The sequence below is a fragment of the Delphinapterus leucas genome, chromosome 5 (assembly GCF_059928025.1).
Source record: "Delphinapterus leucas isolate spDelLeu-1000000601 "Yukka" chromosome 5, BTC_Dleu_Yukka2, whole genome shotgun sequence".
Lineage (NCBI taxonomy): Eukaryota > Metazoa > Chordata > Mammalia > Artiodactyla > Monodontidae > Delphinapterus > Delphinapterus leucas.
In genome coordinates, this window is record NC_143133.1 from 90,794,297 (window position 1) to 90,809,049 (window position 14,753).

The 14,753-nt window shown below is 36.2% G+C and overlaps 2 protein-coding genes across 3 annotated transcripts in view; one reads left to right on the forward strand and one right to left on the reverse strand.

The window, feature by feature from the left end:
* ART3 (ADP-ribosyltransferase 3 (inactive)) overlaps positions 1-5,356 on the forward strand; it is a 44,820-nt gene extending 39,464 nt beyond the window's left edge. Inside the window, exons 9-11 of the mRNA XM_022599525.2 lie at positions 534-566; positions 1,909-1,938; positions 3,570-5,356. Coding sequence (XP_022455233.2) covers positions 534-566; positions 1,909-1,938; positions 3,570-3,706 — 200 coding nt within the window. The 3' untranslated portion in view covers positions 3,707-5,356. The remainder of the gene's footprint in view (positions 1-533; positions 567-1,908; positions 1,939-3,569) is intronic.
* Positions 1,925-14,753, reverse strand: part of NUP54 (nucleoporin 54) — a 34,372-nt gene continuing 21,543 nt past the window's right edge. Inside the window, exons 10-13 of one of the 2 annotated variants that reach the window (XM_089912069.1) lie at positions 13,701-13,808; positions 9,433-9,552; positions 8,762-8,872; positions 1,925-6,615 (exon numbers count right to left, since the gene is read on the reverse strand). In XM_089912069.1, the coding sequence (XP_089768195.1) occupies positions 6,487-6,615; positions 8,762-8,872; positions 9,433-9,552; positions 13,701-13,808 (468 nt within the window). In that variant the 3' untranslated portion in view covers positions 1,925-6,486. The remainder of the gene's footprint in view (positions 6,616-8,761; positions 8,873-9,432; positions 9,553-13,700; positions 13,809-14,753) is intronic. The other variant, XM_022599464.3, reaches the window with a different exon arrangement.

A 14,753-nucleotide genomic window follows, 5' to 3' on the forward strand; every position in this document is an offset into this window, starting at 1 on the left:
GATAATGTGTGCTGTGTACAGAAACAGCCGTTCCCAGTTCATGATCTAAAGCACTTGACAGACCCAGAGAGAGAGGTTCCAGCAATACTTTTATATTCACCCAGATTGGAACTGTTGGACTCACTTGGCCGCGACTTTGAAGTGAACCTCTAATGACACTGATGACACACTTTGTGTGTCTACATCTCTTCAGCTCGCGGGACCTGAGTTTGCATAGTACTCTCACTGGCACCTTACTAGGCGCCCCGGCTGCATGTGGAGGGTGAACACGGTCTGGTCTGTGTGGACAGACAGACCCAACTTCATGAAGTCTCTCCTCTGCCATTTTCCTCTGGGTAACTTTGTGTAGAGGTAAATTTATTTCACTTTTCCGCACCTCTGCTCCCACATCTGTACAATGAAGAAAATTTCTGTCTTGCAAGACTGATTAAAGTCCTAATGAGATAAAAGTACTGGCAAAATGAATGGTGCTTTAAAATAGTAGTAAATGGTAGATGCCTTTGTTATTATCTGAAAATCTTTTTTTTATTTAGGAATAAAAATGTTACAACCGGGTGAAAAACCTGGTAATAAATTCTTTTCTGGGGGTGGAGGCACCATGGGGTTCTGAGTCCTTTACCATAATCGTTCAGTTAGCTCCATCTTAAGGGGGATGGGGAGAGGACACTTGAGCTGCACAGCTTCTGACACCCCAGGCTGCCAGCCAGAGGGGGAAGTGTTGAGAACTCCCTTCAGTGTGTGCAGCAGACTGCTATTGTGGTTCCCTGGGTCAGGCAGAGAAAAAGGCAGTTGGCCTGAAACTGGGACAGTTGGCTTCCCGCTGCGCCTGTCTATTCCAGAATGGGACAGGAGGCTTCCCAGGGTGCGCAGGCTACCGTGAGAGAATCTGTAGTTACAGGAATAGCATCATCAAAGAGGTGTGTGTGAGAACCGTACAGTGTAGGACCATCCATTCTGTGCCCTTTATCTCTATGTCCTCCAACAAATAGGCCACTCAGTTTTGCTGGGACTGTTTTGTATTGTGCCCTCTCCTAGAAAGCTGTGTGTAGTGCAGGCTTTTTAAAAAGTGGTGTCAAAACATTTACACAGGATCTCATATAATCCAATAAAAGAAATATTGTTATCACCGTTTCAGAGATGGAAACATGGAATATGGGAAGTTAAGGAACCTGTCAAAGGCTAGGATGAGACAGTCAAGACCCAAACTTTTCAAGTTTTGTTCATTTTCTGTCACATGACACTTGTCTTCCAGCTAGATGTAGTTATAGAAAATACACCTCTAACCTGGGCTCCTAGAATTGGCATTTGGCTTCAAAGCCGTCAGAATATGGCAATATTGTAATATTTCAATGCTAACACACTTGGAGTTAGAATAGCATAGTAAGTAAGAGCAGAGGGTTTGAAAGCAGGCATTGCTACCACTGATTACCTCTGTGATTTTATGCAAGTTTGGGGGAACTTCTGTATAATATGGATAACTCTACTACCTACTAGGAGTGTAACAAGTAAAGGTAATAATGTACATAAAGCATTTGGTCAACGCGTGACACACAGTAAGCATTCAATAAATGATTAGTGCTATGGTTGTGCTTGGGAATCCGAGTTCAACGTGTAGAAAAAAGACTTTTCTTTTTTAACAAAGTTTAACCTTTCTTTTAATGGAAACACACACACACACACACACACACACACACACACACACACACACACGGTAAAAAATTTCAAAGCATGCAAATGTTTAAACACTGAACCCTTCCCCCAGTCCCACCTATACCTCTAAAACTAATGCCCTGCCCCTCAGTCCCACACGCAGAGATAACCAAATTAGCTTAATCATTTAATCAGATTTTTCTCTTTGGGATAAATCTGTGTACAATGCAGTTAACTCAAAATCTGTTTATATTTTAGAAGACAGAAGTCAAGATATCGACAGTCCTGGTAAGAAATATCTCATTTCCTTAGTTGATAAATGTCTGTTTCTGCAATACAGAAAAACTGAGAAATTTATTTTCTCTCAATAAAAGGAACAAAATCTCAAGAGTTTAAAGCATCATAACAGAGTATAATGCCATATCCAAATGCTTGTATGTGCAAATGGGGGGGTGCAACTTGATTTTGCTTCTTAAGCACTCATTTTCAACTGTGTATATAGACTGTACTTTTTCGAGCAATGGTTCTCAACCCTGCAACCCAATTCTCGCTTTTTAGAACAAGTATTTTATAAAGGTATCCTGAAATAAGATTCATAAATAAGTCCCACTTGCACCATAAAATAATCAATATAATGTCCTAACTATATAACAAAATTATATACATTTCTATATGTAAATGCCTAGATTATTCTAGAAGACGTCATGAAGTAGATTGTATTTATTTACACAGAGAAATCTGGATTTAAGAGAGAGGACTGGAAGCTATTCTTTACAAATATAAGAAAATGAAAGTGAAGAAATACCAGGGGCACTAGAATAGAAACCAGTGTTTATTAAAACTATCCAAAAATATTTTGCATATATGTAAAACTTAGGTTCTGGGTTTGAGCATTATAAATAGGTTTCTAACATATATGTCTAGCAGTGCATTTGAAATTTATGTGCAAGTGGGTCGATTTTTCATTGTGCAAGACTGTCGAGAGCGCTGCAGAATACTAGCCCTCTACTTCCACCCCAGTGCCGTGACAATCAAAAATATACTCTGACAAATTTCCAAACTGCCTTAGGGGGCAATGCAGCCCCCTTGAGAACCACCGCTCTCTAGTAACAAACTAATGCATGAGTGCATCTGCTTGTCCGTTTTCCCCACCTGTATACATATAACTGCACATTTATAATTATGGCAAGTAAATTTATGAGTTGAAGGTTTTTATAACATTTACTAGTTATTTCTCTTGGTTTCACTTATGTGAGTGGTGATCCCATTTGGATATTTCCAATCAGTCTTCCCTTGTACAGTCTAAACCAAAACACAGCCAGAAGTCAGATATCTGAGTTAAGGGCAGTGTGAAACAGACCATCCTGAGATGGCTGTACCTGGACTCCACTGTACCTCTCTCCACTAGTTCAGGTGAAAGGGAAGCAGTTTTCTCCAGAGTAGTGTTTTATGTATAGAGAGAAAACATTTTTTTTATCAGCTTGCAGGGCTGTTTAAAAAATGCAATTTTTTACACTGTAAAATATTACATTGTATATTGGTAGAATATGCATATGAAATATACTGTCTTGAAATAGAAAAGACACAGAATTAAACTTCATCTTGCATATACAGAAAATGAAAATTTTAAATTGCCAAGAAATTCTAGAGAACTTGAACAAAAAACTACCTTGTCTACATAGATACTAAAAGCCTGTGAAATCTTAGATAAAACCTAGATCAGCACACCCTGATGATATATATGAAAATACAGCCCCAAATCTGTAATGAACTATATTTATTTTAAAGTTGTCCTGGTTGGAGTTACTTCATGTAAAACTCAACCTTGAATGTTCACATATTCAGGATATATGGTGTAGGTGGATGAAACTTGATACTAAAAATGACATGTGTCAATGACTATGTCTTCTTATTAACAGCTCCAGCTCCAGGTCCAGTTCCAGGTCCCAAAACCCATACCTCCGCATCATCTGGCAAAATGCTCCTTCCACCGTTTGGGACATTCATCATTTTAATCAGTGTTTCTGCTCTAAATCTCTGTTGCTCTGTAGTCTGATACATTCTTTTTAAGTTTTTTTTGGGGGGGGGGTGCTGATTTATTTATTTATTAGACTCGAGTGCTTTAGTACAGAACGGTACAGAGATGTTTGTGCTTCAATACTTTCAAACACTAAGATTCTGATAATTTCAAGGTAAACAAGTTTCAAGACAGACTAGCTTTTTGATACATTCTTTATTACTTGAAATATGCTACAGGCATCCCACAGAAATCATCAAAAGGAATGATGTATTTTTCACTTGTTGGCCAAAGTCATTCGATAAAATGAGAATTACATATTAATGTAATTAGCAAATTCAGGTAGCTGACCCAGATGTCACAGAATTCATTTTTCACTTATTTCTATATTAATCTTACGATTACAAAAAACTGTATACTTTTGATTTAATTCAGTAAGACTTTTATTAGCTATAATTTCAGTAGGATTGCTAGATATTAAAATGTCAGTAATGCTAATGGTTAACCTGAATTTAATTCCTAATTAGAATTTAAAGGTGTTCTACTTATCTTTAAAGGATCAAACTTTGACTTCTATTCAAATAGTGTATTCTTTCAGTCTCTTCATTTTCCTTCTATATATGAACACCTTATATTGTTATAAACACAACAGTTTACCAAGTATTTCACATACGTAGTCCTTAACTCGAACCTCAGGTTAACCCAGGAAGGCAGACAGTACTGAATGAATATGTGGGCTCAATAAGCAAGGAAAATGAGTACGGTACAGTAGTCTTTTACCCCAGGTATTGTGGTGGTTGAAAAGTAATTGATTTAGGCACGGGCTTTGGTAACTGACACTTGTTTACACTGCCAGTGTTTCAAAAAAGGACTTAAGGCCACTTTCAGAGATTCAGAAAAACTACATGAAATCTCAGCTAGGTGTTAGGGGTTCAGTGTGCTTTAATTCTACCATTTACCTCTCTTCATGTTCAGAATTTTGAGTGGACTTACCACAAGAACCATTAGCCAGTTCACAGAACGTCTATAAATTGTGCTGGAGAACACAACTTAGTCCAGAGGCCAAAGTTGGTCTTTTCTTCTCATTTCCACCCAAATCTAGAACTTGGTTATCAGTTGCTTGGAACACAACTCAGGTACAGACCAAGTCCAGTTATCTGACCAGCTACATGAACAAGGACCACAGGCCTTGCCTTACACATGTAGCCACCAGCAGGATCAAAACTTAGGAGGCCAACTGGGCCTGTCTTTAAAAGGCAGACCCCGAGCCCTATCTAGGGCTTGTGAAATTAGAAACCTAACAATACGAGAGGACAAAAAATGAAAGGCTAGAGAAGTAAGCATGGTATGCATGATTAGCCATCTGCCCAACAGAGAATGTGGCTCAACGAATAATAGTTCTCATCTATTAGATCACGAGCTCTTCCTACAGTGAGAGGGTGTGCAGAGGGGCAAACTCCTTCCACATTTGGCTACATGGATGAGAAAGATGAGAGGTGTTATAAGAAACAGCCCCGTGAACCTTGTTTGTGTCTCCTACACAACTGTTAGCTAGCTAGTCTGCATCTTGACAGATTCCTTCAGTGGGATCTCAGAGGGAGGCCTCTGGATATACAGTGCATCACTCTCCTTGCCATCCTCATAATAAACACAGTGGCACGGTTCATGGGGCTGTTTCTTTTAACACCCCTCATCATAAGACAAAGCATTACGCAGAAATGCAGAGTTAAAGCATTCCAAGAGGGGCCAAAATGATGCAGCCCAGGTGTGCAGTTTGTAGTCAGAAAAATTGTTTAAAATTATCTAGTTGTTAAAGAATCACTATTGCACATTATCATGTCTAATTCACATTTTCCAGTGTTTTCAGATACTAATGATGTATTAGAGAATTCTTTATCCTGGATGATATAGGAAGTAATTTTTATTTGCTGTACCCTAGTCAAAATATATCAGTATTGATATACTTTCCTTAGAGGGTAAAAAGTCAGACTTAAATCCAGGTTAAAACTGAAATTCTTGAGCTGTGATTATGATTTAATATTTGTGTGGACATGAATGGCCATTCTCCCAGAGCCAAATAAAGCACCAGACAGAATTATTATAAAAGTAATTATAATCAAGAATTTATTTATAACTTTTCATCTTTTTTAGAAATAAAAAGGTTTAAAAAAAAGTTGTAAAAATGATAAAATGTAATTTTGTTATATCCTAATTGCTTAGGTGTGTTCTGTAAATTCCAAATAAGTAAAATAATATAAAAATATATTTTCAAATCTTTATAGAATGAAAAGAAAACCACATTAATCATTAAATACTCTTGGATTTTCTTTACTCCTCCCACAGATGAATTCACAAATATAAAAACTGACATACATTTACATTCTGAAGTACAAATCTCCAACAGCCAAGTAATTACACAGTTTGTTATGTGCAAAGTAGACATTTCCTATTTACTTGCTATGGAGAGCAGAGTACAGGCTCAATGGAGAATAATCATTAAACAATGATTATTTTTAAGAAGAATGCTGTTGTAAAAATATACAATAGGAAATATTTTTGGTAATTATGTACTTCTTCTTTAAAGTAATTACAGCTTTTAGATGTAAATCTTTCAAAGGCTATCTCTGAAGAGCAGTGAAGTGACAGTTACTTCAGATTTGATGAATAATAATTTGTCAGGAACCTTCTCAAAAACCAAGTCAGAAGAGAGGATTGTTTTCTTTCTTTTCCCCTCCGCGTGGTCAGTTTCATTCTTAAGGAAGGTCTGATATGACAAGAAAATGTATTTTCACAAACCTTTAACACAAGTTTGTGAACTGTCAACTGAAGACACCACCTCTGATGTGGATGGTTTCATTCAATCCATGTTCTACCAACTTGATATCTTCTAAGTCATCTTTTATGATGCTAATCAAGTGGCTAAGGCCTTCCTGTTGTTGTTTCAAATGCTAGAAGGAATTTTAAAAATATCAATGTATTTATTAAACTGCATGCTACTCACAGGAAAAAGGCTATTTTTCACTATTTTACCAGCAACACAGCACTTAGTGGCTGCTCTCATTATCCGCGTATTTAAACACTTGTACTATATGTTTTGCTAATGCTTTTAAATACAGTAAAATACTACTGTAAAAAGCAATAAAATCAAATATACAATGAACAATATCTGTAACAGAAATTTTACAAAAGATGCAGAGTTTTAAAGGTTCCTTTTATCAACCTTTGATAAAAAACAAAGGTATATTAAAATAATGCAAGAAGGTACTCAAATATAGATGACTAGCAAAATAACCATTCTGAAAACTGAGGATTTCCATGTTTTAAAGTACAAACTGATGATAATAGTGATATAACTACAATTGCTAGCATTTTAAAGAGTCCTTCCCAGATGTTAAGGCAGCTTGAAGAGTTTCATGGGTATTAACTCATTTAAAATCCCTTTGAGCACACACTTTGGGGGGTACCATTATTACCTCTTCTCTACAGATAAAGAAACTGAGATACAGGTGATGAGCCATGATGCTTCAATTCCAAAACAATATACTGCTTTTCATCGTCTTAGGTAGGTGTTTATATTATTCCCAATTTTACTGCATAAACTCTTTTATATAGTTCTTTATTCCAATATGCTGGAATCTTTCTCAGTTAATTTTATTGTAAATATGAATATAATCAAGTGTATGTATACTTTTCGAGATCCAGAAGCCAAACTAATTTTTAGTTGCATATAACGGCAATATCCATTCTAAAGCACGTAATAAAATCAGATTTGTTGATGACATTTATAACTACCTAAAATCCTCAGGGTCATACCAACCTGCCACGCCAATTAATCCTACCTAATGTGTTCCACAAAGTTTACCATCTTAATATATTTTTTTAGACACAGTTGATGGTTGGATAGCTTTTATTAAACCAACCTATATTTATACTAATGAAACTAAGCTAGAGCAGTACGTCGCAACTTCTTCATAGAAAGTGAGCCTTAGACAAGTGGTTGGAGGTTTCGGCTACCCCAGCCTACACCCAGGTCCCCTGAGGGGGTGACAGGATCGGTAACTCTACATATTTATAATTGATATGTGGCATCATGTAAGTTGGGAGTATGTGATATAGAGCAGTTACTTCGCAGACTTTAACTGTGCATACAAATCACTCTGTGATCTTGAAAAATGTAGCTTCCGGAGGTCTAGAGTACGGACTGAGCGTCTGCATTTCTAACGACCCCCCCAGGTGCTGCTGCTGCTGCCCACACACAGCAGCAGGGTCTAGGGTACTTCGGTTGTCTGTATTACCTCAGAATTCATCGATGTGTGGGACAGGGGAAGAGAACGATTAACTTTTTTTTGGTGGGAAAATATACATAACATGTCCATTTTAACCATTTTATGTCCAGTCCAGTAGCACTGAGTAAATCATGTTGTGCAACAATCACTACCATCTATCTGTTGAACTTTTTCATCTTCTCAAACTGAAATTCTGTACCCATTAAACACTAGCTCCCCATTCCCCTTCCCCTCAGCCCCTGGCAACTACCATTCTACCCTCTATGAATTGGACTACTCTAGGTACCCCATATAAGTGAAATCATACAACTTCTGTCCTCTTAAACTGGCTTATTTCACATAATGTCTTCAAAATTCACCCATGTAGTGTGTGCATGTGAGAATTTCCTTCCTTTTTAAGGCTAATATTCCATTGTATATATACCATATTTTGTTTACTCATCCACCTATGGACACTTGGATTGCTTCCACTTTGGCTACTGTGAATAACGTTTCTATGAACATGGCTATACAAATAATCTGTTTGAGTCCCTACTTTCAATTCTTTTAGGCATGCACCCAGAAGCAGAATTGCTGGACTATATTGTAATTCTATGTTTAATATTTTGAGGAACCATTTTTCACAGTGGCTGCATGCACCATTTTTACATTGCTGCTAGCAGTGCATGAGGATTCCATTTTCTTCACATCCTCTAAACCCTTGTTATTTTCTGGGTTTTTTTTTTTTTTTTTTTGGATAATAGCCATCCTAATGGATGTCAAGTGGTGAATTCACCTTTTTAAAAGGTGACTCTAGTGCAACACTTACCTGCTTGATTTCTCGTAACAGATCTGCATCTATGTAATATCTTTCTTCAGATTTGACTGCTCCAAAATGATTCTGCATCCTGATCTGGGACATCAGTTCATTCAGTCGGCCCTAAAAGTAATAGAGTTGAGGGACTTCCCTGGTGTCACGGTGGATAGGACTCGGCACTCCCAATGCAGGGGGCCCGGGTTCAATCCCTGGTCAGGGAACTAGATCCCACATGCATGCCGCAAATAAGAGTTTGCATGCCACAACTAAGGATCCCGCCTGCTGCAACTAAGGAGCCGGCAAGCTGCAACTAAGGAGCCCATGTGCCACAACTAAGACCCGGCACAACCACATAAGTAAATAAATAAATAGAAACACTGAGTTGAATTACAACTGCTCACAACAGCAACCATTTCTAAAAGAGAATGTTTTATTTTAAAAGGATAGGTACTACTCTAATTAAAGGTGTCAATTCTCCCTCTGTACATTACTTGAAACACTAATACAAGCCCCAAACATCATGATTAATTAAGAGTCTACTTTAGAAAGGAAGTTTTGATTAAAAAGAACAAATACTTAATAAAAAACAAGTATACAAAATTCCTCTTTTTGAAGACCAAGTAACATTTCTCTGCAGATCCACCTGAAACAAATTCTAGCTTTATGGTCTTATAAGTGCTTACCTTAAACTGAGTAGGGGCATTTAGTTCACACTGAATTGTATCTAGCTGAACTCGCAACTGCTCTTCATCAGCTTGGATGGCATACCCACTCTTCCTCTGAATTTCCTGTTTGATGAGGACCTATACAAAGAAAACCCACCAATAATGATAGAATCATCTCTTTTCAGTTATGCAAGTAATTTTATTACACACCAATTGTTGAAAGAAATTAGCTGAATACACTAACAACAGTTAGAATCATTAACAGTTCAAGATTTGAATTATGTTTGCCCATTTTTATTAGGCAAGTTACATTAATTAGTTTCTTTTAATGACTACATAATTTTCATGCATTATTAATCAATAAACTCAAGTGTTCTTGAGGGGCATATATTTTATTTCTAGTTTTGACACTACGAACAATGCTGTAATAAACATTTTTGTATATATATCTGTATTTACTGGTATAGACCCCCAGGAATGAGATTGCTGGGTTTAAAAGTGTGTGTGTTCAATCTTTAGAAGCTGCTAGATTGCTTTCCCAAAGATCCTCCTGATGAGTATTAAAGAGATCATGCAAATTTTTTTAAAAACCTACATTCCCTTGAATGTATTTTTTTTTTTTTTTTTGGCCGTGCCACTTGGCCTGTGGGATCGGATAGCAGGATCTTAGTTCCCCGACCAGGGATCAAACCTGGACCCCCTGCAGTGGAAGCACAGAGTTATAACCACTGGACCACCAGGGAATTCCCCCCTTGAATGTTAAAGGACCATCTTTTAATGGTTAAGAACTACTTTGCATCTGTTCTTCTGTGAACTGCCTTTATACATTCTTTGCCCGTTATTTCACTTGGGGTTTTTTAGGTCAAATTATAGGATCTCTGTATAATACAAACACTACAACTGAAATCAGTGCTGTTTGCAAATTCAAATTTTTCTTTTTCTGAAATCACTTGACTATTGACAAATGGCTTCTGTTACCTTTTACTATACAAAATTTTCTAATTCTTACATAGTCAGTTTTGTTTTACAGTTTCTGGCTTTCTAAGAAGCTAAAAGTCTCTCCAGTCCCTAGGTTGTACATGCAGCCTCATAAATTTCTTAGAGTTAAGCCTTTAATACCCCTTATTTTTGTATATGGTGTGATACAGTGGTCTAATTTTATTTTACAGATGGATAGCCAGTTACTCTAGCATTACTTATTAAATAAACCCACTGAATTGAAATACCACCTCTGTCATATTAAGATACGTGTGCATCTATTTCTGGATTGTCTGTTCTTTTCTATGGATCTTTACATCCAATCCTACACCAATCCCATATTGATTTGATTACAAGAGCTTTAAATAGGTTCTAAAATTTGATAAGGCAAGTCCCCTTCACTATCTTTTTTGTTCCCCCCAGCAGCTATTCTCAAAACAATTATCTTTATTTATGAACTGAAAGATTTTAATCAATTTTTTTAAAGTTGTAATTCATTTTAAAATTTTATAAAGTAGATATTGTCTTCTCATCCAAGAATATGGTTTATCTCTCTATTTGTGAAAACCTTAATTCAGATTGTATATTGTCCTCAAATTTATTCCTAAGTATTTTACAGTTTTTTCATAATAGTGAATGAAATATTTTCCTATTTCCATTAATAGTATAAAGAAACACTGACTTTTGTACATTTACCTCATATTGAGCCATCTTGCCACATTAATGCTATAGTTTATTTCCTTGGGTTTTCTAGATATACAATCATGTCATCAGCAAAAAGAGATGATCTCTTTTCAATGTTTATACTAGTTAACTACCCTGCTCATTACATTTATGAAAACATATATTTTCCATGTGTTGCTATGATAAATTACGTTGATAGATATCCTGTTATAAAACCAACCCTCCATTCCTGAAATAAACCTTACTCAAAGTATATTCCTTTAGAATTTGATAAATAGCTGGATTCTCTTCACTTATATTTCATTTAGAATTTCTGCATTTGTTTTCTTTGGTCAGATTTATTGAGGTATAATCCACATACAACAAAATTGACCCTTTTTAGGTGGACAGTTCTATGTATTTGGACAAACACAAGTTCCCATCACCACAGTCAAGATACAGAACATTTCCATCACCCCAAAAAGTTCCCTCCTGCCTCCTGTAGCCTCCTCTCCCTTACCTCCTGCTCCTAGCAACTACTGATCTGTTACCCACCTCCAGTTGTACCTTTTGCATGAATCATATAAATGGAATCATACCATATGTAGCCTTTCAGTCTGGCTTCTTTTGCTTAGCATAATTTGCATCTCTACTAGAATTATCTGTTTATAAATTTTTGTTCTGGGGTACTAAAAACAGAGATGTAAAATGCTGCCACTGCTCTGAGAAACAATTTGGTAGTTCTTCAAAAAGTTGAACGTAAGAGTTACCACATGACCAAGCAATTCTCATCCTAGGTTTATGCATCCAAGAGAAACAAAAGCATAAATCCACACAAATACTTGTACACAAGCGTTAACAGCAACATTATTCATACTAGCCAAAAAGTGGAAACAACCAAAATGTTTATCAATTGATGAATAAATTAAATGTTGTATAGTCATACAATGAAATATTATTCATCAATAAAAAGGAATGAAGTGCTATTACATGCTACAACATGAATGAACCTTGAAAATATTATGCTATGTGAGAGAAAGCCAGTCAAAAAATACCACATACCATATGATTTCATTTATATGAAGTGTCCAAAAGAGGCAAATCCATACAAACAAAGTGGTTGCCTAGGGCTGGGGGGGGGTTGGGATGAAATGGGGAGTTGCTGCTAATGGGTATGGAGTTTGTTTTTAGAGTGATAAAAATGTTCTAAAACTGACTGTGGTGATGGTTGTACAAAACTATGAATATACTAAAAATCACTGAATTACATTAAATAGGTGAATTGTATGGTATATGAATTGTATCTCAAACTGTTTAAAAAAATCCATATTTTTTACTTTGTCTGAAATAAAGTAACTTTGGAATTAGCTCTTTAATGGTTAGACAAAATTCAGCAATGAAACTATCTGACCTTGGTGCTTTTTCCATGGTTGATCTTTAATAACTTTCCCAATTGCTTCTATGGTATTTGTCTATTTAAGATTTTTCTCTGTAGATCAATTTTGCTAGAAAATCATCTGTTTTCTCTAACTTCTCAGTTTACTGGTGTGAATTCCATTGCAGTATTTTCTTATTCTCTTGTGTATATCTGTGATAATGTCTCCTTTCTCACTTCTAATTTTTCTTTACCTTCTTCAGGCTCATGAGATGAGTCTTTTATTCCTTATGCAGACTCATGTTTCGCCATTTTAATGGTCTTTTTCTCTTCTTAAATTATTTATTTATTTGGCTGTGCCGGGTCTTAGTTGCGGCATGCAGAATCTTTTAGTTGCAACACGTGGGATCTTTTAGTTGCAGCGTGCAGGATCTTTAGTTGCAGCATGCGAACGCATAGCTGCAGCATATGGGATATAGTTCCCTGACCAGGGATCAAACCCAGGCCCCCTGCATTGGGAGCGTGGAAGTCTTAGCCACTGGGCCACCAGCGAAGTCCCTTAATGGTCTTTTCAAAGAAACAGCTTTTCCATTTAATCTTTCTATTATGATTAATTTTTAAAATTTATTTCACTTTATCTTTATTTCTCTCTTATTGGTTTCTGTTGGCTTATCGATAGTATTTTTCTAACTTAAGATCAGTACTACGTTCTTTACTTTTTGCATTTGCACTTTTAAAAATGAAGATTTTTTTAAGGTTATAAATTGTCCTCTGAGTGCAGCTTTTGCTGTATCCCATTGATTCTGCTATATAATGTTTGTTTTCATGATAATTTCAACTTTTGTTGCTATTCATTCTTTTACTTCCTCTTGTTAATTTGCAAGTTCTATTGTTTTTCATTCACTAACAGTTACACTCCCTTTTCTAGCACTCAAAATCAAAACTGTATTTTTCTACTATTTTTATGAAAACCAGATATTAATGATCTGATGCACACTTTTCTTACACCACGATGATTTTTTTTTTCACTGCTTTCCCCCCACCCTCTCAATAAAATGCTAATTTTGGGATATTTTCACGTTCTTCACCCAGTCCTGTAAGATCTCTCCTCCAACTTCCAGGTTTTAATGAGAAAGTTTGGTACTTTCAGTTTCAGACTATTATTGTTATTTCCTTTTAGTCTGTTTTTTTCTATTGTAAAAATCCATATTTAGCATTTCCATCATGTATACAAGTCTTATAAATGTTGGAAAAAAGTCCAAATTACTACCTGTAAGGTTCTATGGGAAAGGTCCATGAGTTTCCTCTTGTATTGTGCAATTTTGGCCATAGTTGTAGTTTGATTCTTCTGTAATTCACCAATATCTTCAGATATGATCTGTTTTTTTAAAAAAAATTTTTTTAAGGTAAATATAGGTATCACAACTATTTATCAGGTTTACCTATATGCAAAAAATGAGCCTAAGATTCATCTTTCAAAATATAAACTCTTTTCCTTTAAATCTCCTTTTATATTTCTTCCCCTTTTGTACATTTAAAAATTAAAAAGTACCATTCAAAAATTTCTTTAGAGCTCCAGAAAATTTAGTGATGAGGCAAAGTGTATAGAAAAATAATATACTTCTTGGGCTTCCCTGGTGGCACAGTGGTTGAGAGTCCGCCTGCCGACGCAGGGGACGCGGGTTTGTGCCCCGGTCCGGGAAGATCCCACATGCCACAGAGCGGCTGGGCCCGTGAGCCATGGCCACTGAGCCTGCGCGTCCGGAGCCTGTGCTCCGCAACGGGAGAGGCCACAACAGTGAGAGGCCCGCGTACCGCAAAAAAAATAAAATAAAATAAAAAAATAACACATTTCAGAAATAATTAAGGAACTTGAAGTAATACTGTAGAACTGAGCCAACAACCAGACCATTAATGGAAAAAGTTAAGATCTATAAAGTGACATGCAGGAGGGGCCTAAAATGTAGTATATAGTCCAATATCAATTGTAAAGGAATATTATGGAGGGATATGCTCACAGTGGAGGGGAAAAGGAAGGATATCACACAACTGAAGACATTTTTATGTCTCTGGATCTTTGATTTGCTCTTTCCGTAGCCTGAAATCCTACTGTTCCACCTTATGAAAGTCTTAACCTTACAGAGTGAGTTAAAATCCTATTTAATTATAGCTTCCCAATCAAAATTAACCCCATTATTGTTCCTATCATAATTAATCATTCTATGACACTGGCTTATATTGAGATGTTATAAGTAAGAGGGTAAGAAGATTGTACAAGACATATTTTAGCATGTCTACCTACACATGTCACCTTTTAAGGAAA